The sequence below is a fragment of the Panthera pardus genome, unplaced genomic scaffold (genome assembly GCF_024362965.1).
Source record: "Panthera pardus isolate Hobbes unplaced genomic scaffold, ASM2436296v1 HiC_scaffold_15, whole genome shotgun sequence".
In the NCBI taxonomy this organism is placed as follows: domain Eukaryota; kingdom Metazoa; phylum Chordata; class Mammalia; order Carnivora; family Felidae; genus Panthera; species Panthera pardus.
The window spans coordinates 84,253,716-84,273,147 of record NW_026526710.1 but is presented as its reverse complement, the minus strand read 5'-3'; the positions used below and the strand labels follow the sequence as shown (position 1 = coordinate 84,273,147).

The 19,432-nt window shown below is 51.3% G+C and overlaps 1 protein-coding gene across 1 annotated transcript in view; it reads right to left on the bottom strand.

The window, feature by feature from the left end:
* Positions 1-18,177, bottom strand: part of CNDP1 (carnosine dipeptidase 1) — a 29,838-nt gene extending 11,661 nt beyond the window's left edge. The window contains exons 1-7 of the mRNA XM_019423654.2: positions 18,030-18,177; positions 14,549-14,674; positions 11,120-11,269; positions 10,235-10,397; positions 9,456-9,544; positions 4,219-4,419; positions 1,466-1,550 (exon numbers count right to left, since the gene is read on the bottom strand). Coding sequence (XP_019279199.1) covers positions 1,466-1,550; positions 4,219-4,419; positions 9,456-9,544; positions 10,235-10,397; positions 11,120-11,269; positions 14,549-14,632 — 772 coding nt within the window. The 5' untranslated portion in view covers positions 14,633-14,674; positions 18,030-18,177. The remainder of the gene's footprint in view (positions 1-1,465; positions 1,551-4,218; positions 4,420-9,455; positions 9,545-10,234; positions 10,398-11,119; positions 11,270-14,548; positions 14,675-18,029) is intronic.
* Between the last annotated feature and the right edge of the window lie 1,255 nt (positions 18,178-19,432).

The window sequence follows — 19,432 nt, the reverse complement described above, 5'->3', positions numbered from 1 at the left end:
AAACAATTTAAAAACTTTAAAAGAGAATGGATTGTTGTATTCCGTCTGATATTTTCAAGCATGTGAGATATGGTCTAAGAGTTATATTTTAGGAAAAGTAGAAGGTCATAAAGGAATAGATAGATGATAGATAAAGAGACAGAAAGAACAGGGGCACCTGGGTGGCTCAATCAGTTAAGCGTCCGACTCTTGATTTCGGTTCAAGTGATGATCTCGCAGTTCAAGCTGCACATCGGGCTCTGTGTGGACAGTGTGGAGCATGCTTGGGATTCTCTCTCTCTCTCTCTCTCTCTCTCTCTCTCTCTCTCTCTCTCCCACCCCCCCATCTGCTCCTCCCCTCTCATGAGCTCTTTCTCCCTCTCTCTCTCTCAAAATAAATAAACTTAAAAAAAAAAAAAAAGACAGGACAGACAGATGGGAGATAAATGACAGATAGCGTAGCTAGATAACAGATGATCGATGGATAGATTTCATTATTTACTGTGGGGAATGAATGAGCAAGAAGCTTTACAAGTAAAAACAGTTCTGAAGACCCTAATGGCGCAGGTGGACTGATGGTGCCCTCTCGAGACTGCCGAGGCCAAGGGGATACAAGCCAGGGGGCCAGAGGTGACGCTGTGTCCACACACGAAGAAAAGAGACTTTTTCTAGCTGACTCCCATAGCGGACATGCTTTTTGGGACATGTCTGGCCCAAAAGGGACACGTTGCAAAACTTTCACAGAAGTACCCTTTGTGCCAAGTGAAGACAGATCCAAGTATTGTGGGGTCTGATGCTTCCCCGAGAACCTCTTCTTTTAAAAGAACACCCAGTTATGAACACAAAAGCACAGAGTCCCTGCCAAGCCTGCAAAAGGGGCTCATCCAAGTGAGGCCCCTGAATATGAAGCTTCCTTGAACTCCCGGGATCCAGCCGGATGCTGGGCAGGCCGACAGAAGCAAGAGCTACAGGAAGAATCAAGGTGATCAGGGTGGGCACTCTGGCTCTCTGGAAACACGCACACGTACACATGACCTCCGCTTCCGTACCCCAGACACGCTGCAAGGTCAGGGGCAGGCAGCCACGAGCAGACCCACGGGAGTCCTTGTGCCACTGGGGGCCACAGCAACCTGGACAAGAGGAGCCAAGTGGTGCTGATGTATTTGGCATCACCTCTGGATGCTTCTCCAGAAGGGTCTCTCTGCTAGTGACCCTGAGCACGGCCAGTTGTGTCACAATATCCAGTAAAAGAAAAGGGGCTGAATTGAGGAAGAGCTTCAGTCCGTGAACAAAAGTAATGTGGACTCAATAAGCCCAAGGAACAGTTAGCCAACGCGGGGGAAGCTAGGAATACGGTTCTTCTTCTACTCGACCCTTACTCAGAACTGGCTCGGAAGCCAAGGGAGGAGAGATGCACTGAACCAGATGGAACTGTATTCCAGTAGGTTCCCCAGTGGTTAAAAAGTGAAATGAAATAAGACATTACCAAGAAGTGCAACCAAATCAGCCATTGGCTCATGGAGGATGCCACCGAAGGTTCCTGAATGAAAATCTTGATCTCGGCATTTCACCTGGAAGGCAGGTAGGAGAGAAGACAGGCGCTTACCCCTGTGGTAGCTCTGGCAGCAGCTATCACGTGGTCGGACACACCCCACGTGCTGTCCCTCAGGACTCCGGGGGATACTTCCCGGTCACAGTGCGTGGGACACCTCCCGCGTCTTCGTTTCCCGTTCTTTCCTGCATCCTCTGAAGCTGATTTCAGTCCCCAACTGTCCCTCCAACATGGCTCTGTCTGAGGCCAGCAGCCCCTTCCCCAAGGGGCTGACGTCTCTGTAGCCCAACCCTGCCTGTTGCTCAGCCCTCCTTCCAGAAACCTCCTCTTTGTCCTTTTCTTACAACTCCACTGGTGTCTCCATTGGTAACTTCTTCCCTGCCTCCCGCCCTGGAGCTCCGTCCCTGGCTCCTACTCCCTCTACACACAGAACTTCAAGAACCCCTTCCCTTGGAGGTGCCCGGGGGGCTCAGTCGGTTAAGCACCCAACCCTGGCTCAGGTCACCATCTCGCCGTTCATGGGTTCGAGCCCCGCGTCGGTTTCCGTGCTGACAGCTCAGAGTCTGGCACCTGCTTCAGCTTCTGTGTCTCCCCCTCTCTCTTCCCCTCCCTGGCTTGTGCTCTCTCTCTCTCTCTTTCTGTCAAAAATAACCATTAAAAACATAACAAAAATAAAAAAAGAACCGCCTCTCTGTGCTTCATTTACCACCTCCACACCCTTCAGTGTCCATCCCTGGAGGTCTGGCCTTTCACCTACCACTCACCTGACCTCAAAATGTTGGTTGCTTCTGGTGCATAATACTTTGGTGTGCTCCCAGTTTCTGAAACCCCGTAGATGTGGAGGGGAGCTGCGCCTCTGCTCCCACAGCTACCTCCTACCAGCTCACCCATTTCCAAAAGAAGAACAGACACGGGTCCTGTAAACCTGTCACCTTAAAGTTATCTTTGACTTCAGTGCACCCCACACCCAATCTGCTACCAGCTCCTAATGAGTTGCGTTGAAATGTCTCTCTGGTTCGTTCCCCCCATCTCTCCCGCCGGGTTGGTCTTCCCCTCCTCCGGTCCATCTTCAAAGCACTGCCAGACGCATCTTCCGTTGAGTCACTTAAGCTTCAAACCTTTACTTCATGAGGCAGTCACACTAACTAAAGCACTGTGGGGCCTCCAGAGTCCCACCTCCAAAGTCTTTCCCACCTTCCCCCCACCCCCGATTCTCCTGTCACTTCCTGCACCTGCTCGTGGCCTCCCTTGACCAAGCCAAGATCTCCGCACCTGTTGTCCTCCTGTCTCCCCTCAGCCCTGCATCGCCCATCACTTCTAACTGTCTGTGGCCAGTGGTGCTCTTGGCCGTTCCCTCGTCCCTCCATCACACCGCCTGGAACGACCTCAGCCCTGGGTCAGCCCTGCCCACTTGGGCCTTCTCCTACCCTGGCTACTGAGCTCGGCTGCTAACAATGACCCAACTGCAGGGCAGGGGACTCTCCCTGCCCAAGCCTCCCCGACACTTGATCATGATCCGGTCCGTTCTCCCACCCAGTCCCCAGTCACCCTGTGGCAGGCAGACGTACTTCCTACTCAGCAGAGACCCAGAGACGCAGTGGGACAGATGTCCTGCACGTTCTCCCTCGGCAGTGTCATCCTGCACCTGCTCAGAAGAGCTCAGGACCCCCCGCCCCGCCGCCGCCCCCGTGCCTTTGCTCTCATAAACCCCCTGCTCCCTCGGAGCTTTTCGGTTGCCTTCTGAAGGTGCCCAGACCCTGTGCCCCTCTAGACGTTCTCTCGTGTCACGCCTTCTCAAGGCCAAGTCTTTGAGAGAGGTTTCCTCAAGGACCTCGCTGCTTCTCCCTCCCATGTCTTCAAGCATCTGGGTCTCTGGGCAGTAAACTCCTCGAAGGCAGGGGCTGTTTCAGTCAGGCTGTCTGGCCTGGGATTCGGCATCCTCACATCTGGTGAGCAGAAGGCACACGCTGCCCTTTAAGCGCCTGCGAGCGCATGAGCGTTTCCACCTTCTCTACACCCTCTCATGCTCACAGCCGTCGGGTGTGGACAGGGCACGTGTGGCTAGTGTGCACACTGTTGCACGAGGACACACGAAGTGGCTGAAAACCTACTGATCTCCCAGGGAGGGCCGTCTGGCTCTAAAGTGCTATCGTATGACTAGAAAAGTTAAAGGAAGCCGAACTGGACCACCTACTCAGGGATCCCAACGAGCCTGGGAGGGGATCACTGGGCCCACTTTACAGGTAAGGAAATGGAGGCTCCGAGTGAAGGAGCCTGCACAAGGCTGCACAGGGAGTGAGCCAGAATTCCCATCAGCCTCAGCCATGCGGCACCACCCCTCCTCCCCCTGCCGTGGGGCTCCTGCCCCTCCTTTCGGCAGCCTGGGCCCCATCAGGCAGTCTCCTTACCCCCTGCACTGCTCTTCTCACCTCCAAACTCCACAGCCGTGCTTCCTAAACCTTTTGGTTTTGTGAGTTACAAACCCCTGTATCCTCTCTCCAGAAAAATGCACACAGCACAGCCACTCTGTTTTGGGGCCTTCCTGAATCCCCCGTCCTGAGACCTCCGTGACCTCTGTGACCCGGCCAAGCCTCCAGGTCAGAACTCTCCTCTCTCAAGAGCTTTCTCTCTTCCCTCCAAGATCCCAGGACGGACTCCTCCCTCGCCCTCCTGGAGCTTGCAAATACCTCCACCCTGAAGTAGCTGTTCCCTCTCGTGCCGTAGGTGAGGGCCGGCTTCCCCTGGTTGATCCACAGGTTATCTGAAATTACGATGTAGTCTACACTGGAAAAGAACCGGTCCTTTTCTTTTCTGACCAGTTCCTCCAGGGCAACAGAACCGGCTTCTTCCATGCCTTCGATGATGAATTTGATATTCACGGGGAGATCCTGAATCAGATTAACAACAGAACAAACCATTCTGTCAAAAACTTGCACAACATGCCCATTCATCTTTTCGGATCCAGAAGTAGTTCGCGTGTGACATAAATCCATCACCACACGCATTCAACGTACGGGTTGTCCACATACCCAACGGCTCCATTTATAACAAAGGGGTCAGACCTAAGACCAGGAAGCAGAATTCAAGGGAAGGCCCAGCGTACGGCCTCCAGCATGACCCATCGATTCAGCGTGGACCACAAAGGACTCGGGGAAGGAATTCCTACCGAAAAAGCAACGTCTACACTTCAGGGCTCGGCTGGGCCGCCACAGAGATGGGCACCTTCCTCCTTCTCCCCAAAAGGAACCTTTCAAGAAAGGTCACTCGATTACAAATCTTTTTCTGTTCTCGTAATTCTGAGCGTGATAAATGAGAACTCCTTCCTTTGAACGACTGTCTAATGTTTAAGCCTCAGGATAATTTTTATTTCAAGTATCTGTTATTTTTCAGCTTTGAGTTCAATCTGCCTTTTAACTTATTCAAAGGCTTTGATCTTGCAGCAAAATGGAACTCAGGTTTTTCTCTAGCTAATATTAGGGCACAGAATAGCTCCTTTAAAATTTTTACAATGTGCCTTTCCCCCATTTGTTTTGATCTTTTTGTATCTTTATAATTTATAACTTCATATCTTTGAGAGCCACATGAAGAGGAGAGGTCAAAGTCTTTTCCTGGAGCATAAAACATGCACAGGAGAACTCTAGAAGTAATTCCATGCAGATAATCGATGGCACAAACATACTAATTAGTTTTAACGAGTGGGATTGACTCACCAAAGATTAACAAAGGCAGGATGAGCAGAGGATTATATATTAGAAATTAAGTGACCTTCGGTCATTCAGTTGGTTAAGGGCATTTGGGGATAACGATTTGTTCAAATGTATCCCTTGGGTACATTTATTTCTATGTGTCTTAAGAAGTTAAGCTGAAGTTCTGAAATATTAATATTTGAAAGCTCTTTATTAACATTTAACTAGAAAACAATTGCTGAGAAGTAGTTGGAAAGCTTAAGAATTTTCTGGCAAAATGTGATTAACACAACACAAGCCAGTAGCTGCTACGTGTTGGGGGAGGCAGACGGCACAGCTGTCCGCTCTGTCACTGACACCCAAGGCGCCCGAGACGAGCTGCTCCACTCCTCGGCCACTCACCCACTCACCTATGCGGTATGGGTGTTAACAGTTGTCTGCCTCTCGGTGAAGTTAGCCACTGAGGTGAGGTGCATTTGCGCCCTCGATAAGCAAGACAAGAGAGAGGACGGGAGGGCAGAAGAACAGGAGGGCACCAGCAAGGAAGAAAGCACACTGCAAAGGGCCTCACACTCCCAGGCTCGGAGCTCCTCCTACCTGGGACTTCATCTACTCCACTCTAGGTTCCTGAGGTCGAGGGGACTATTCCTATTCACACGTCAGGTAAATGAGGCTCCAAGAGATTAACTGATTTGTCCAAGGGCAGTGAACATCTCCTCTGTTTTTGTTTTGTTTTTTAATTTTTTTAATGTTTTATTTATTTTTGAGAGAGAGACAGAGACAGAGACAGAGACAGAGTATGATCTGGGCAGGGGCAGAGAGACAGGGAGAAAGAATCCACAAAGCAGACTCCAGGCTCTGAGCTGTCAGCACAGAGCCCGATGTGGGGCTCAAACCTGTGAACCATGAGATCATGACCCAAGCCGAAGTCGGACGCCCAACCGACTGAGCCACCCAGGCGCCCCTCTTCTGTTTTGTTTGTGATCGTGTGCATTTCAGAGTTGAAATTTAAAAAGCAAAGCAAACTTTGGCCTTTATATATAGGAACTTTATTATAAATATTTCTTTCTCCCTTGGAAGGAAGGAAGGAAGGAAGGAAGGAAGGAAGGAAGGAAGGAAGAGAGAGAGAAAGAAAGAAAGAAAGAAAGAAAGAAAGAAAGAGAGAGACAAGAGAGAGAAGGAGGGAGGGAGGAGGGAAGGAAGAAAGGAAATAAGGAAGAAGACACAGAAAGAATGTAGAAAGAACTAAAGAAAGAGAAAAAGAAAGAGAAACCAAGATCATGTTAAACACTCAGGGCTTATTTAAGCAGGTATGACAACTCGGGAGGCAGCTTTGTAGGGGGTCAGTGGGACCCAGCCAGAACAATGGGCTCACTTAGGAAGCTCGTCTTTCTCAGTGAGATAAAGCAGTGGAGTCAAGAGCGGTTACATCCCTCTCTTCTGCTCTGTCTCAGGAGAAAATGAACTCCTGAAAGAGCAGCCCCTGGCTGCTGATGAAATTGCCTCTAGGAAAACATGGGGCAAAGTCAGGACCTGGTCTGACGGACAGGATTTGGAAGAGGCCATCCAGGAGGGTGGGCTGGTTCGCTCTGCCTGGCACCTGGACACAGACCCCTACTTCCCCAGGTCTCCTTGGAACAGGCTGGATGGAGACCCACACAGCGGGACCCCTACCTCGAGCCTCCTCTGTCCTAGACAGGGTGTGCTGCTCTCAGAGCCTTTGGCTGGGGCTGGGGTGGGGACGACGGGCAGAGGGTCTGCTTCCTCTGTGACTGGTAACACCTTCCTTTTTGCCCATGAAGTCACCCGATGGGCCCCATTTCCTTTTTAAATATCCAATCTTCAAATGGTTAATTCAATGAAGTCATGTGAGCAAGAGGAGAGGAAGGTAGAAAGGTTACACATTTCGGTCCCACAAAATCCTTCTGCACTCCAGAGGCACAGAGCTAATGCTTTGTGGAGCCCAGACAGGAACCGAGTGTAATAAATGTGCATGTCCCGGAACCAACAGAGCCAACCCAAGCTTCCTTCTTCTTGTAACACCGCATCGAACAAGATAGGTGCAAAATGTCAACCCTATGACTTAACTTAGGCGCCCCATTCCAAACTGCACTTCAAGGAATATTCCACAATGGACGCCTCATAAGTAAGTCCTGAGAAGAAGGGAAGCTCTGGCTCAAAGGGCCTTGAAGAACTTCCTAAAACTCCGAGGCCATCTCAGTGTACCCAGAGACCCCAGGGCCATGAAGCAGGTCCGGTGCGAGCTAGGGAATGAGGCCAGGACCGTGGGGACCTGTATTTGCAGCCCCTGGACCTCTCGGGTGTCTGGAGCACAGCAGGTGCTCTGAACTTCATGCACAGGGAGAAGCCGGCAGGCGGCTTTCCTTGGGAAGTGCCTTAGGAGTCGGGGTGTGACGGTGGTGCCTCCCCTCCTTCCTCTCCTCTCTTCCGTCTCCATTGGAAACGGCCCCTCCCACCACGTCTAGCCCCAGAGCTGCCTCCTCTCCGGGAAGATTCCCTGAACTTGCAGCTGGCGCGGGCTCGGCGCGGGGATTTCCCAGCCTTCCCCAGAACAGGGAGCACGGACAGGGGCTAGGAGCCAAGGGCCAGGCTCTCCCTGCCATCATGCTCACCGACTCGACGGGCTAACTCGGTGCCAAATGGAAATACGCCATCAACTAAACAGTGTTGGAAAGCTGACCACCCAAATCAATGCCCTCATTTTTACAGAGCAGAATCTGAGGCCCAGAGAGATGAACTCTCTTGCCCGTGGCCACACGGCTAGATTGAATCCTCGGTTTGGAGTCTAACCACATTCGTTAGTAGGAGGAGGGTGGTGTGAGATGAAACCACCCTTGAAGAACATCGCATGAGACGGTTAGATGCAAGCTCGGGTCCACCAATGCCATCCTCCGGTGGCCTGAAAGAGGAGGTCCCCCTCCTCAGAGCTGCACTCCTACCTTTCCATGCCCTGACTTGGACACCTATTGAAACCACTTTTCACACAAGTGGAAAGAGATCTGAGGATTCAGACAGAATGTCACATACCAGAGAGTTCTAGCTTGATAATCTGTAAAGCAGCTGATACGTTCTTTAAAGTGCATGTCTGTCTCTATTAATGAAGCCATATCTTGTGTTCAGGAGGAGGAGAAGACAAAAAAGACAAGCTAAAGTAAGATAAAGATAAAAGAGACAAGATAAAGATAGGAGACCAGACAAGAGAAAGATAAAAAAGACGAGTGCAGGCTCCTCCTGTGCTTGGTGTTTTGTTTTTAACTGCGGTCAACAGCGCAGGCTCAAAGCATCAACCACCCCTGCCCCAGACCAGCGGGCAGCCTCAGAAAGTCCCTTTGTTTTCCCAGGCCTCAAGTTCCTCATCTGTGAAGCGGGTGTGACGGTAACCCACACCCCTGGAGACTGCTGGGAACAGAAGAGGACACAGCGCAATTTTAAGCTCGGAGCACCGTGACACAAAGCACGCTGCCTTTAGTGTCATCGTCATCCTCATCTTTGTCATCCTTGTGGTCATCACTGCCCTCGTCATCACTATCACCCTTGTCCTCGTCATCATCGTGATCGTCATTGTCATCATTATGTCCTCACCATCGTCATCACCATCATCGCCGTCATCGTCAGTGTCCACATCGTCATTGTCATCACTGTCAACATCAATGTCCACATCATTGTCATTGTCATCATCATGTCATCATCATTGTCATCGTCATCATCAATGTCCACATCATTGTCATTGTCATCATCATGTCATCGTCATCGTCGTCATCATCACGTCGTCATCACTGTCATCGTCATCATCAATGTCTACATCATCATCATTGTCATCATCATCGTCATTGTCAGTGTCCACATCGTCATTGTCATTGTCATCACTGTCAACATCAATGTCCACATCATCGTCATTGTCATCATCATGTCATCATCACTGTCATTGTCATCATCATGTCATCATTACTGTCGTCATCATCATGTCATCATCACTGTCATCGTCATCATCAATGTCCACATCGTCATCATCATTGTCATTGTTGCCAATCACCATCCTCGTCATTGCCATCTTCACCATCACCACCACCTGCACTGTCATCATCACCATCGTCATAATGGTCATCATCATCAACACTGTCACCTTCACTGCCATGATCGTCCTTGTCATCATCATCATCGTGATCATAGTGACCGATGCCGACAACATCCCCTCCCAAACACAGCTGGTTACCTACTTCTTCCAGGGCTCTGAAGGCGCTCACAGCATTAATCCACGCTAAAACGGGGCCCTTGTTGTCTGTTGCTCCACGACCATAAAGTTTTCCTTTAAAAATAGGGGAAGGACTTTGAGAAAGGCACAGACGCCCCTGCCAAGTTGAGCAAGTTAAAAACAAAGGTAGTTTTATGGGTAATCATTTTAACTGTACTTTCTATTTTCCCAGGCACAAATCTTGCTTTGAGATCACCATGTCCGATTTCTTCTGTACAAACAGTATGGCCATCAGCTAGTCAGATAATACAAACTAATTTGCAATATACAAATCCCTCTGGCCTTAATAGGAATTAGCCATTTTATCCAAGCTTGCTGGAAAGAACCTGCAGACCTGTTGTGGAATGCCATGTAACACAGCCTCTCCTTTCAAGAGTTTATAATTCGCATGAGAATGAAAACAGGGTATGTGTGTATCTCCGTTAACCTTTCTTCTTTTCTTTAAAAAACGTAATTTCACTCAGTACTTTAACAAAGGAAACTGTGTGACCCGGACGACTACCTTCCTCCCAAGAACCCCCATCTTGGGAGTTAACTCGCCCAAGAGCATGCATCACGCGCACAGCTGTAGTTTATTTCACAAGTGACTAACAGCCAGCCTTGGTGGACAACTGGTAGACTATAAGACTGGCAGCATTTTGTTGATCCTTAACGGTGACAGGGGATAGGAGTCACATCTTTAGTCCCCAAGCCTTGTAGGCAATCCCTTATCCACAAAGAACCCAACACTGATGCATCACTGACCATCCACTTCCGTCAGCGTGTAAGGGTCTGTGAGCCAGCCATCTTCCTGTCTAGCAGGCTGCACGTCCAAGTGGCCATAGAAGCACACGGTGGGCTTTTTTGGATCATTTCCCAGTTCGGCCAGGATGATGGGGGGTATCGGGAGAGTCTGACCGTCAGGCAGCTGCAGAAGAAAAACAGGTCACATAAGAAAAATAAATAAATGTTGTCTAGTTCGTCCAGAAAATTCAGACATGAGAGTAGGAGTCCTGTTTTGTTTCTACCCATGGTCTTCTGTAGAGCCCACACAGTTTTTCTGATCATCACTTTATCTACATTTAAAAAAGGGTACCATGAGCCACTTAATTAAAACCTAAAACGTAATGAAAAATACTTTTTTAGATGCATGGTGACAGCCAGCTGAATCGAACATGCTCTTCAGTATGAACTCAGATTCCAAAGGCTTAAATCCAGTGGACATGGTTCTGGAAAACAGACCATTCAGGGATTCGTCAGTGCTGACGCGGGTGCAACGGCACTTAGAGGGAGGACTGCCATTTGTGACCAAGATGCAGTAAAAAGCCGTAACTCTGATGAAAGACTGGGTCCTTTGAGAAAGGTACATTTGGATGTAAGGGAAAGGACGGTTTGGGAGTAACTGGAACCACACGTGAAGGATGTGAATAGAATACGGAGGGGGGCCGTCCCAGTCCTGACACAACGAGAGATCGGTAACACCATCTCATCGGGGACAGGATGTAATTCTTCATCTTTACTGGGCCTGAAGATTATAGGGGTGTTTTTTTGGAGGATCGAAGCCAGTTCCAGCCTTGCCACCCCCGCGGGAAGCCATGGCTGACGCCCAGGGAGGTGGCCTCGCTCGTGGTGGGGGAGGGGCCATCCAACCTGCTGAAAGCCCGTGTCCACGGGGTCCACGCTGGCACCCAGGCACCGAAGCTTGTCTGCAGCCAGGGCCATCATTCGGAAGAGCTCTTGCCTGAGGTGGGGCACGGGCTGAACGGAGTCACTCTCTACGGCCACCCACTCCTTAAGTATCTGTGAGGAAAGGCGACAAGGTGATTTGCCTGGGGAGTGTCACCCACACCCGCTCTGGGTGGGGTGCTCCTCACTGAGACGTCACTCAGCGGTAGGGGACACCAAATCTCTAGCACTCTTCATCTGACCTGCACACTGAGCTGGCAAACAGGCAACACCCAAGATGAACTGCCAGACGGGCCGGTAGAGACGTTTGCTGTGTAAGGAAGAACAGGCCAGGACAGCTTGGGCACAGGGTTGCCTTCCTAGACAGCTGCGCCTGTCCTCCTTGGATCCACAGGGTGCACGGCAGGGCTCCTGAGCTACCACTTCTGGTTTAGTAAGAGCCTGGAACAGCTGTCTGGTGACTCTGCTCTAGGACGCCAGGCCTCCCACAAGGCCCCGGAGGCGCCCGGCCCTCGCTGCTCACTCTGATCAAGCACACGGTGGCCTCGGCTGGGCTGCAGGGCTCCCTGAGCACCCTTGGCATATAGGTGTTGTGGTCAGCCCCCGGCACCTCCGGAACCCAGTAGGCAGTGTATCCCGGGGCCTAAACTCAGGCCTCCGCAGGCAGACAGCCTTGCCTCCTGCACCGGGTTCTGCCCATTCGAGCTGGAGGGACAGCACATGGCCCTCATCCCCATGAGGAGGGCAGTGCTCTCCACCTGCGGGCAGTTGTGCATGTGATACCATCACACAATAAGAAATGTACATTTTGACCTTTGTCCTGGGCTCTTGACCAGAGCCTCTAAAACCTTGGTAATTTCCTACGAGATGACGGTGCAGGAGTATCTTTTGTTCAGAGACTGGGCTCCTGAAAGAGAGCTCCCAACCCCCTTGGAATTTCTCGGGAGGCAGGAGCATATTTTGTTCTAATGAGGCAGTCCTAATGGGCTTCTGGATGGGGCTGGTCCCCAGAAAGACCACGCTGTGTTTAGAAGCTTGGGGCTTCCGACCCCAGCCACATCCTCTGGGGAGGGAGGGGCTGGACATTGGTTCACAATCGATCCTGCCTTCGTGACAAAGCCTCTGCAAGCGTCCCTGAAAGTACAGGGTTCAGACGTCTTCCAGGTTGGCGACTGCATCCGCGGCCCGGGAACGAGGCGCACCCCAACCTCAGGGGGACAGAAGGTGCTTCCAGACCGTGCCCTCTGTGCCTCTTCACCTGGCTGCTCACACATAGCCTTTATCATGTCCTTTATTACATAACATATGGCAACCGTAAGTAACTGTCTCCCTCAGTTCTGGAGCTGTTATAGCAAACCACGGGACCTGAGCGGGAGTCACAGGAGCTGCATGGAACCTGTGGGTAACTGGGGGCTCACTACCCGTGACTGGCACCCACAGTCGGCGGTGGGGGTAGGGGGGTGACGCTCGTGCCAGGCAGGTGGGTCGGGAGGGAGCTGGACTGTGGATGCCCTTGGTGTCCAGAGAGCTATATAATTGCTTGACATGTGGGAAACGCACACATCTGGCCACACAAGAGAGGGAAGCCGAAAAGACAACAAGCATTCCTTTCCGCGAGGATCAGAGAAGATGACGACACATGACTTATCTCAGCGCCCGGGCCCTAACAGGCACCCAATCAATACCAACTAGTATCGAATTATCAACAATAATCAATCACAGGGGTGCCTGGGTGGCTCAGCCGGGCGTCCGACTTCGGCTCAGGTCATGATCTCACGGCTCGTGAGCTCGAGCCCCGCGTCGGGCTCTGTGCTGACAGCTCGGAGCCTGGAGCCTGCTTCGGATTCGGCGTCTCCCTCCCTCTCTGCCCCTCCCCCACTCATGCTCTATCTCTCTCTAAAATAAACAAATATTTTTAAAAATTAAAAAAAATAATAATCAATCACATTCCACTCTTGGGGCCCGAGCTGCTGATATTGGGACAGCCACCGTTTTTGTCAAAAACCACGCGTATTTTAGGTGCCTGCTCTTGGACTCCCCACCTTATTTTAGTTTGATCTCTTTCCCGGTTGTGGCACTTTTATTTTTAGTATGAAGACATTAACTGGACCTGAAGGAATATCGTGTTTTTCACTCTTAAACTGACATTTATAGAGCAGAGGCCGCCAAGTAATCCCTAAAGGCGACAGACTGGGAACGTGTGAGGAGGCTGCAGAAAGGAGAGTTTGGGCTGAAACACCCAAGTCAACCACCACACGTTGCCCCCCGTTAATTCCAAACGACACCGGAGTCCCCAGTTGGGTTTCAAACACCCAAGAGGCCTCATGTGAAGTAAAGACACACACGAGTATGAGGAAGGATTCCATGAAGGTCAAGTGTAGGGCCAGCGGCCTGGCCATTCAGCCTTCGTGTTGGCACGAGACACGAGCTTTTCCCATCCGTCCGCCCATGAATATGGCCAACGCCGGCTGGTGGATCCAGCATACGTACACTGAACGTGAGTCGTGTGTCAGACATGGCGTGCGGGCTCAGGTACAAAGTCCCGTGAGATGTCACAGAGTTGCCGGGCCGTGGTGGACGCTGTCACGCGTCAAGGGGCCAGAGGCCCAGCGGAGGAGGAGGGGACTTTCAGGGAGACAGTGGCTACAGCCCTTGCCTGCCCCCACCCTCTCTGCTCCCAGGCCCCCTCTCCCCTTTCTCCACCCCTCCCACTCCATCTCTTCTCCGCGAGATGTATGCCCTGCACCACGTGCACTGGGTTAGGAATGGAGCAGAGGATTCTAAGGGAGGAGATAAAGTGCACATTGCACAAGGTCTACAAAACAGCTTTGACATTGACCTCGGCAGAACTCTGGACCTAAAGCTTGCTGCAGCCAGGTGGTATTACCCTGGCATGGCGTCACGGGGGGATGAGTCTCAGGCAGGCTCTGCAGGAGGAGGGACCTCAGCAAGGGCCCCAGTAAGGGAGGAATGGGCACTCTGGTGACGGTCCAGGGTCAGCGTGGGTTCAGCAGGTGTCAGCACTACGCGGACAGCCGTGAGAGAGAGAGATAGCACAAGCTGGGAAGGGGCAGAGAGGGAGGGGACAGAGGATCTGAAGCCGACTCCAGGCTCCGCGCTGACAGCGGAGAGCCCGACACGGGGCTCAGACCCACAGACCATGAGGTCGTGACCTGAGCCAAAGTTGGATGATTACCCAACGGGGCCACGCAGGCACCCCACAAATATTTCTTAGTTTAATTCAGTGAAGACTCAAGGGCATTTCAAATGGAATTAAGTTGTCAGGCAAAAAAAAAAAAAAAAGAAAATTCCACACCTCCCAGCAAATAACCACTCACCCAGATACCCAAAGGGTATGCCATTTAAGCGTTTCGTGTGTGTGGTTCCTCCTACCTGTACAAACTCATTCTGGTGGAGATCGATGAACTGGAAGACCCTCTCCAACAGCCCGGAGGGTGGTGGGGACGGAGAGAACATGCCTCCCTCGAGCAGCAGCACGTAAGCCAGGAGAGAGGTCACCTGCAGCGGGCGACAGGGGAGGGACATCAAAGATAAATACCAGATTTTGAACCTTCGACCTTTCAAATACTTCAAGAAAGCTTATGTTATCCAACACAGCTACTCCCGGTCATTTGGACTAAAATAACAAAAGGTAGTAGAACAGGAAAGAAGAGTTTTTGCTGTATCTTCACCAAATCACTTCATTTTCAACGCTGAAGAATTTTAATAAGACAGAAACCAAGTGAACACGTTTGGTAACATGCCGTCTTCCCTGTTGGCCCTCTTCCCGTGAAGGCAAGTCAGTGCTCCGCATCCCAGGCAGCAGCCAAGGGCAGTGTTTGTGTGAGAGAGAAGTGTGACTCAGTTTAAAAAAAAACCAAAACATTTTTGTGTGATCAACCAGTTTATTAGAAAAAAAAAAATTTTGTAAGGACTCTTTAAAATCCTGTGTGGCATTGTGGGTTCCTTCCATCCGCTCCTGAGGTTAGAGTCCCTTAAAAAGAAACTTACAAGCCATGCGGTAAGGACATCGAAGGCCTGGCCGTCACTTAGACACCGTCAGCCCCACCCTCCACCTGGGAGGCCCCCCCGGCCCTATCTCTTGTCTTCCCCGCGAACTGCTCTGGCCTCTCTGTTTCCAGCCATGAGGGGTCCCTCCTTCCCTTGCCTGTAAATGTGGGACCTGCTAGAGACCCCAGTCTCCCCCCTCCTCCCTCCGCAGCCGTCCCTCCACCCGGATGGTGGGCTCCAGGCTGGGCACAGAGCAGAAAAACTGGTCTGGATGAGGGTAGGACTACCAGGTCAGAACTAAACTAATCATCTTCTTCCAAACCAGCTCTTCCTTCTGGACTTTTGTACATTTTTACAATAGATCCTCGGCCTACGGTTCCAGGCACCAGCACAGCCAAGGTGAGGACTTGTGTCTACGATATAAGAAACTACAACTCAGTAATAAAATACAGATTAACCCGGTTTACAAATGGGCAAAGAATCTGAATAAACATTTCTCCAAGGAAAATACACAAATGGCCAACAAGCACATGAAAAGATGCTCACCATCATTAGCCATCGGGGAAATGAAAATCAAATCAAACCATAGCAACACAATTCACACCCACAAGGATGGTTAAACCCAAGAAGTCAGATGATGACAAGCGTTGGGGAGAATGTGAAGAAACCAGACCCTTCATGTGCTGCCGGTGGGGGCGTAAAATGAGGCAGCTGCTGTGGAAAGCAGTCTGGCAGGCCCTCAGATGATTAAACAGTTGCCATATGACCCAGCAATTGCACTCCTAGGTATACACTCAGGAGAGATGAAAATACACGTCCACACAAAAACCCGTACATGACCATTTATAGCAACATTATCCGTAACAGCCGAAAGGTGGAGATAATCCCAATGGCCATCGATGGGTGATACAGACAAGATATGTTGCTCAGCCCTAAAAACAAATGGAGTACTGATACCTGCTACTACAGGAACGAGCCTTTAACACCTTGCTAGGTGAAACCAGACGCAAGACGCTACAGATTGTCCAGAATAGGCAAATCCTGAGACAGAAAGCACGTTGCCGGCTGCCTAGGGCTGGGGGGATGAGGGGAGATGGGAAGTGACTGCTCACGGGCAGGGTTCTGTTGGGGTGATGACAACAGGTTCTGGGATTGTGACAATGACTGCACAAGTCAATATACTAAAGCCACGTAACTGCACCATTTAAATGGGCGAATTGTAAGATATTAAGTTATAGTGCAAAACAGTACAGCTGTTGTAGAAACAACAAGTATAAGCACTCATTCAGCATACCACTGAGTAGGAGAATTGTCCATAAAGGAAGCAAGGTAGTGGGTAACAAGGGGACAGTGAGCCGTCCTCGGTCAAGAACGGATTAAGAACTTTGTCCAGTAGGTGGCGCCAGTGGGCCGTTCATGGGCTCCCTTTGCCTCCTATTCTGGTGGGAACACAGCTGGATCCAGCTAGGCTCTTGTGGGGCAGAGCCAAAAGCTGAAAGGTGCAAATAAATCAGGAGGAAGGGACTCCTTGAGACCCACAGTGGCAGGAAGATGGAGCTCTGAGCACCCAGGAAAAGCCCTTTGAAATGGAGTAGGCTATTTTTTCCACCTAAACCAATATTTGAGCTTTTATTATCCACTCAATTTCCATTAAAAATTATCCGATGCTCCTCTCTGATGAAAAACAAAAAGGGCTTTTTGAAGAAGAAAAGGGAGCCACAGGCAAAGAGGGAGAACTGTGACCGTAAGGCCTGAGAACATCTCCATTTCCGGGGGGAACTACCCCCTTCCCAATGGGAGCCGTATGCCAAGGACTGACCTTCCCAAAAGACTGCTCCTGGTGATGTGGCCCGGACAACAGGGGTCTACACCACTTCACTTTCACTCCCCCTCCCCGCGGAGCACATGGAGCACTGCTGTCCTTTGCTATCAGGCCCACGGAGTGGCTCGGGGCACCAACCCTGCCTTTAAGATCTGGGGCCGACCCCAGGCTGTACCTCTGCTCCTCTCTGGAGTCTCTCACGTTCCTTTATCTGTTTGCTTCCCTGTGTTATAGTCAAGCTTGACCTTGAACTAATCACCCAACAAAATTCTGGAGATTTAGAAAGGCTATTCCTGACTTTGGCCTTGGCAGAAGGAAAAAAGTTGCTAGAGAAGGAGAAGTTGAAGAATGGGGTCGGGGGTAGAGCTGGGAAAGCCCTGGGGTGTTTTCTTTAGGGGAGCAGGTAGCCCAGCCCTGGGCTGCAGGGGCCCGTCACAGAGGAAGCCTTGCTTGCTGATTCCAGCTAGTTGTTCCTTGACTTAGAACAAATTTCCAAGTACCCCGGTGCTCTTATTTTTAAACACTTTACCTTTAAGACTTCTCAAAGTCATGCCCATGTCTGTGGTGTAACCACCCCCGGCTCCAATCCAGCCCCACCTCCTGAATGTCTCCCCTCCCAGGCTGTGGCCTGGCTTCCCACCGGACAGGACACAGGCCTGTTTCTACTCTCCTCTCTCTCAGCTCCGCCAACAAGTGGACAAAGCCGGGTCATCGTGCGCTTAGCCGACGGCAGCCCGGAAATCGCCGAGGGCTGCCTTCACCAAGGGCCCTCCCCCCCACCTGCCTCAAAAGCAGCAGGAGCCCTGAGAGGGGGCTGGGGAGGGGGCGGATGTGGATAAAACCCACCCCCTCCCCATTTGCTGTCCTTGTTTGATTCTGACTGTTGAACAGAATAAACGATAGAAAAGGAAACTGTTGCCGCCCACAGAGCCTGGGCCAAGCTTGCTTCCTCCCACGACACAAAGGCCCATCAGCAGGGCCTACTTCCCCTTGTGAGCAACTTCAGTGCGGGGCCAACGTGCACACACGCACTCTACTCACCACGTCTCCTGGCGTCCCGCGCGATTGCTCTACAGGGCCTGCCTCTGCCCCGGGTCTGCTTGGATGGATTTGTTACAACACAGAAAAGAAGGCTTTATTCACCTAGTTTGTCTTACCATGACAGGATTAAAAATAAACCCCCACACCAAAAAAAAAAAAACACCAAAAACCCAGGTTTTTCTGCCGCTGCCGGCATTGAACTGAGCCAAGTGATCCCGGCAGAGATTAACTAACTCTGACAGCAATTGTCCCTTGAAGAATGAGCTGGAAGGGGGCGTGGCCTTCAGAGGGCAGCCTGGAGGCCCTCCAAGAGGAAGGAATTGGTTTCAAGGAGCAGAACTCCCCAGCAAGTCCCAAGAACTGGGGTTCCTCGGCCAGAGACCGCCCGAGGGGGAGCTGCGTAATCGCAGACAGCAAGGGCTCAGAGACAAACAGGAAGCGGGCCCCTGACCCCGTGCTCTCAGGAGGCCTGAGCTCCTGTACACAGCATCCAGCCCTCTTCGGCCCCAAGGCTCTGTGCACAGTGCTCCCTCCTGGATGGCAGACAGCCTGTCCGATAACCGAGCTCCCGACATCAAGGGCGCGTGTTTTCTCCTTCCCTCCCGTCTTCGCCCCACGTGGGCCGCAGGGAAGGAGAAAGCAGGCATCGCCCGCCTGTGATGTCACTTCAGACAGGACTCTTGTCACCCTTCTTATTCCCTCCAGGCTGGCCAGGGATCTGGGCCTCTCCAAGCACCAGCCAGAAGGAAGGCCCGCTCTGCGCGGCTTCCAGAAGCCCGCCGACACCTGCAGACACGCCAGCCATTTACAGCACGAGGGCAGACGCCGCGGACAGAGACGGTGAGGCTGTTTCTCCCACAGGCAGGTACCCGTGGAAGTCCCACGACGGAAGTCACGGTGCGGTGACTCTGCACCGTATGGAGCTGCAGAGTGGCTTCTCCCAGACAAGGAAGGCTTCACCTGCTCAGTCTTCGGCGTCCTTAGCTGGAGACTCAGCCCTTCTTCTCTCCCCCCGATTCCGCATCTCCGCCGTTCCCGTTATTCCTTTTCTAGAAGGACTAGCGTTGGAGTCTTTCACTCTGTCGTACATCCAAAAGCTCTCTCAGCTTTTCTTTTTTCTTCTTTACTTCTTTTCTCTTGGCTCAGCTTCTTGGGCAAAGCCCTGCCATGCTTTCCAGGTGACTGGTTCCCTCTTTGTGGCCCTTTATGCACTTCCGTGAACCACTGAGTTTTTCCAAGGACGAGTTTTCATTTTCAGGGCCTCCAATAGGTTGTGCTTCCTTCCTCTCCATCTGTTCTTGACTCCTAGGTCCCTCCCACATGAGATCATTGAGTTCTTGAAGAATTTAAACAGACATCGTTTGTATCCATTTTAAACATGTTCTACTATTTCCATTTCTGAG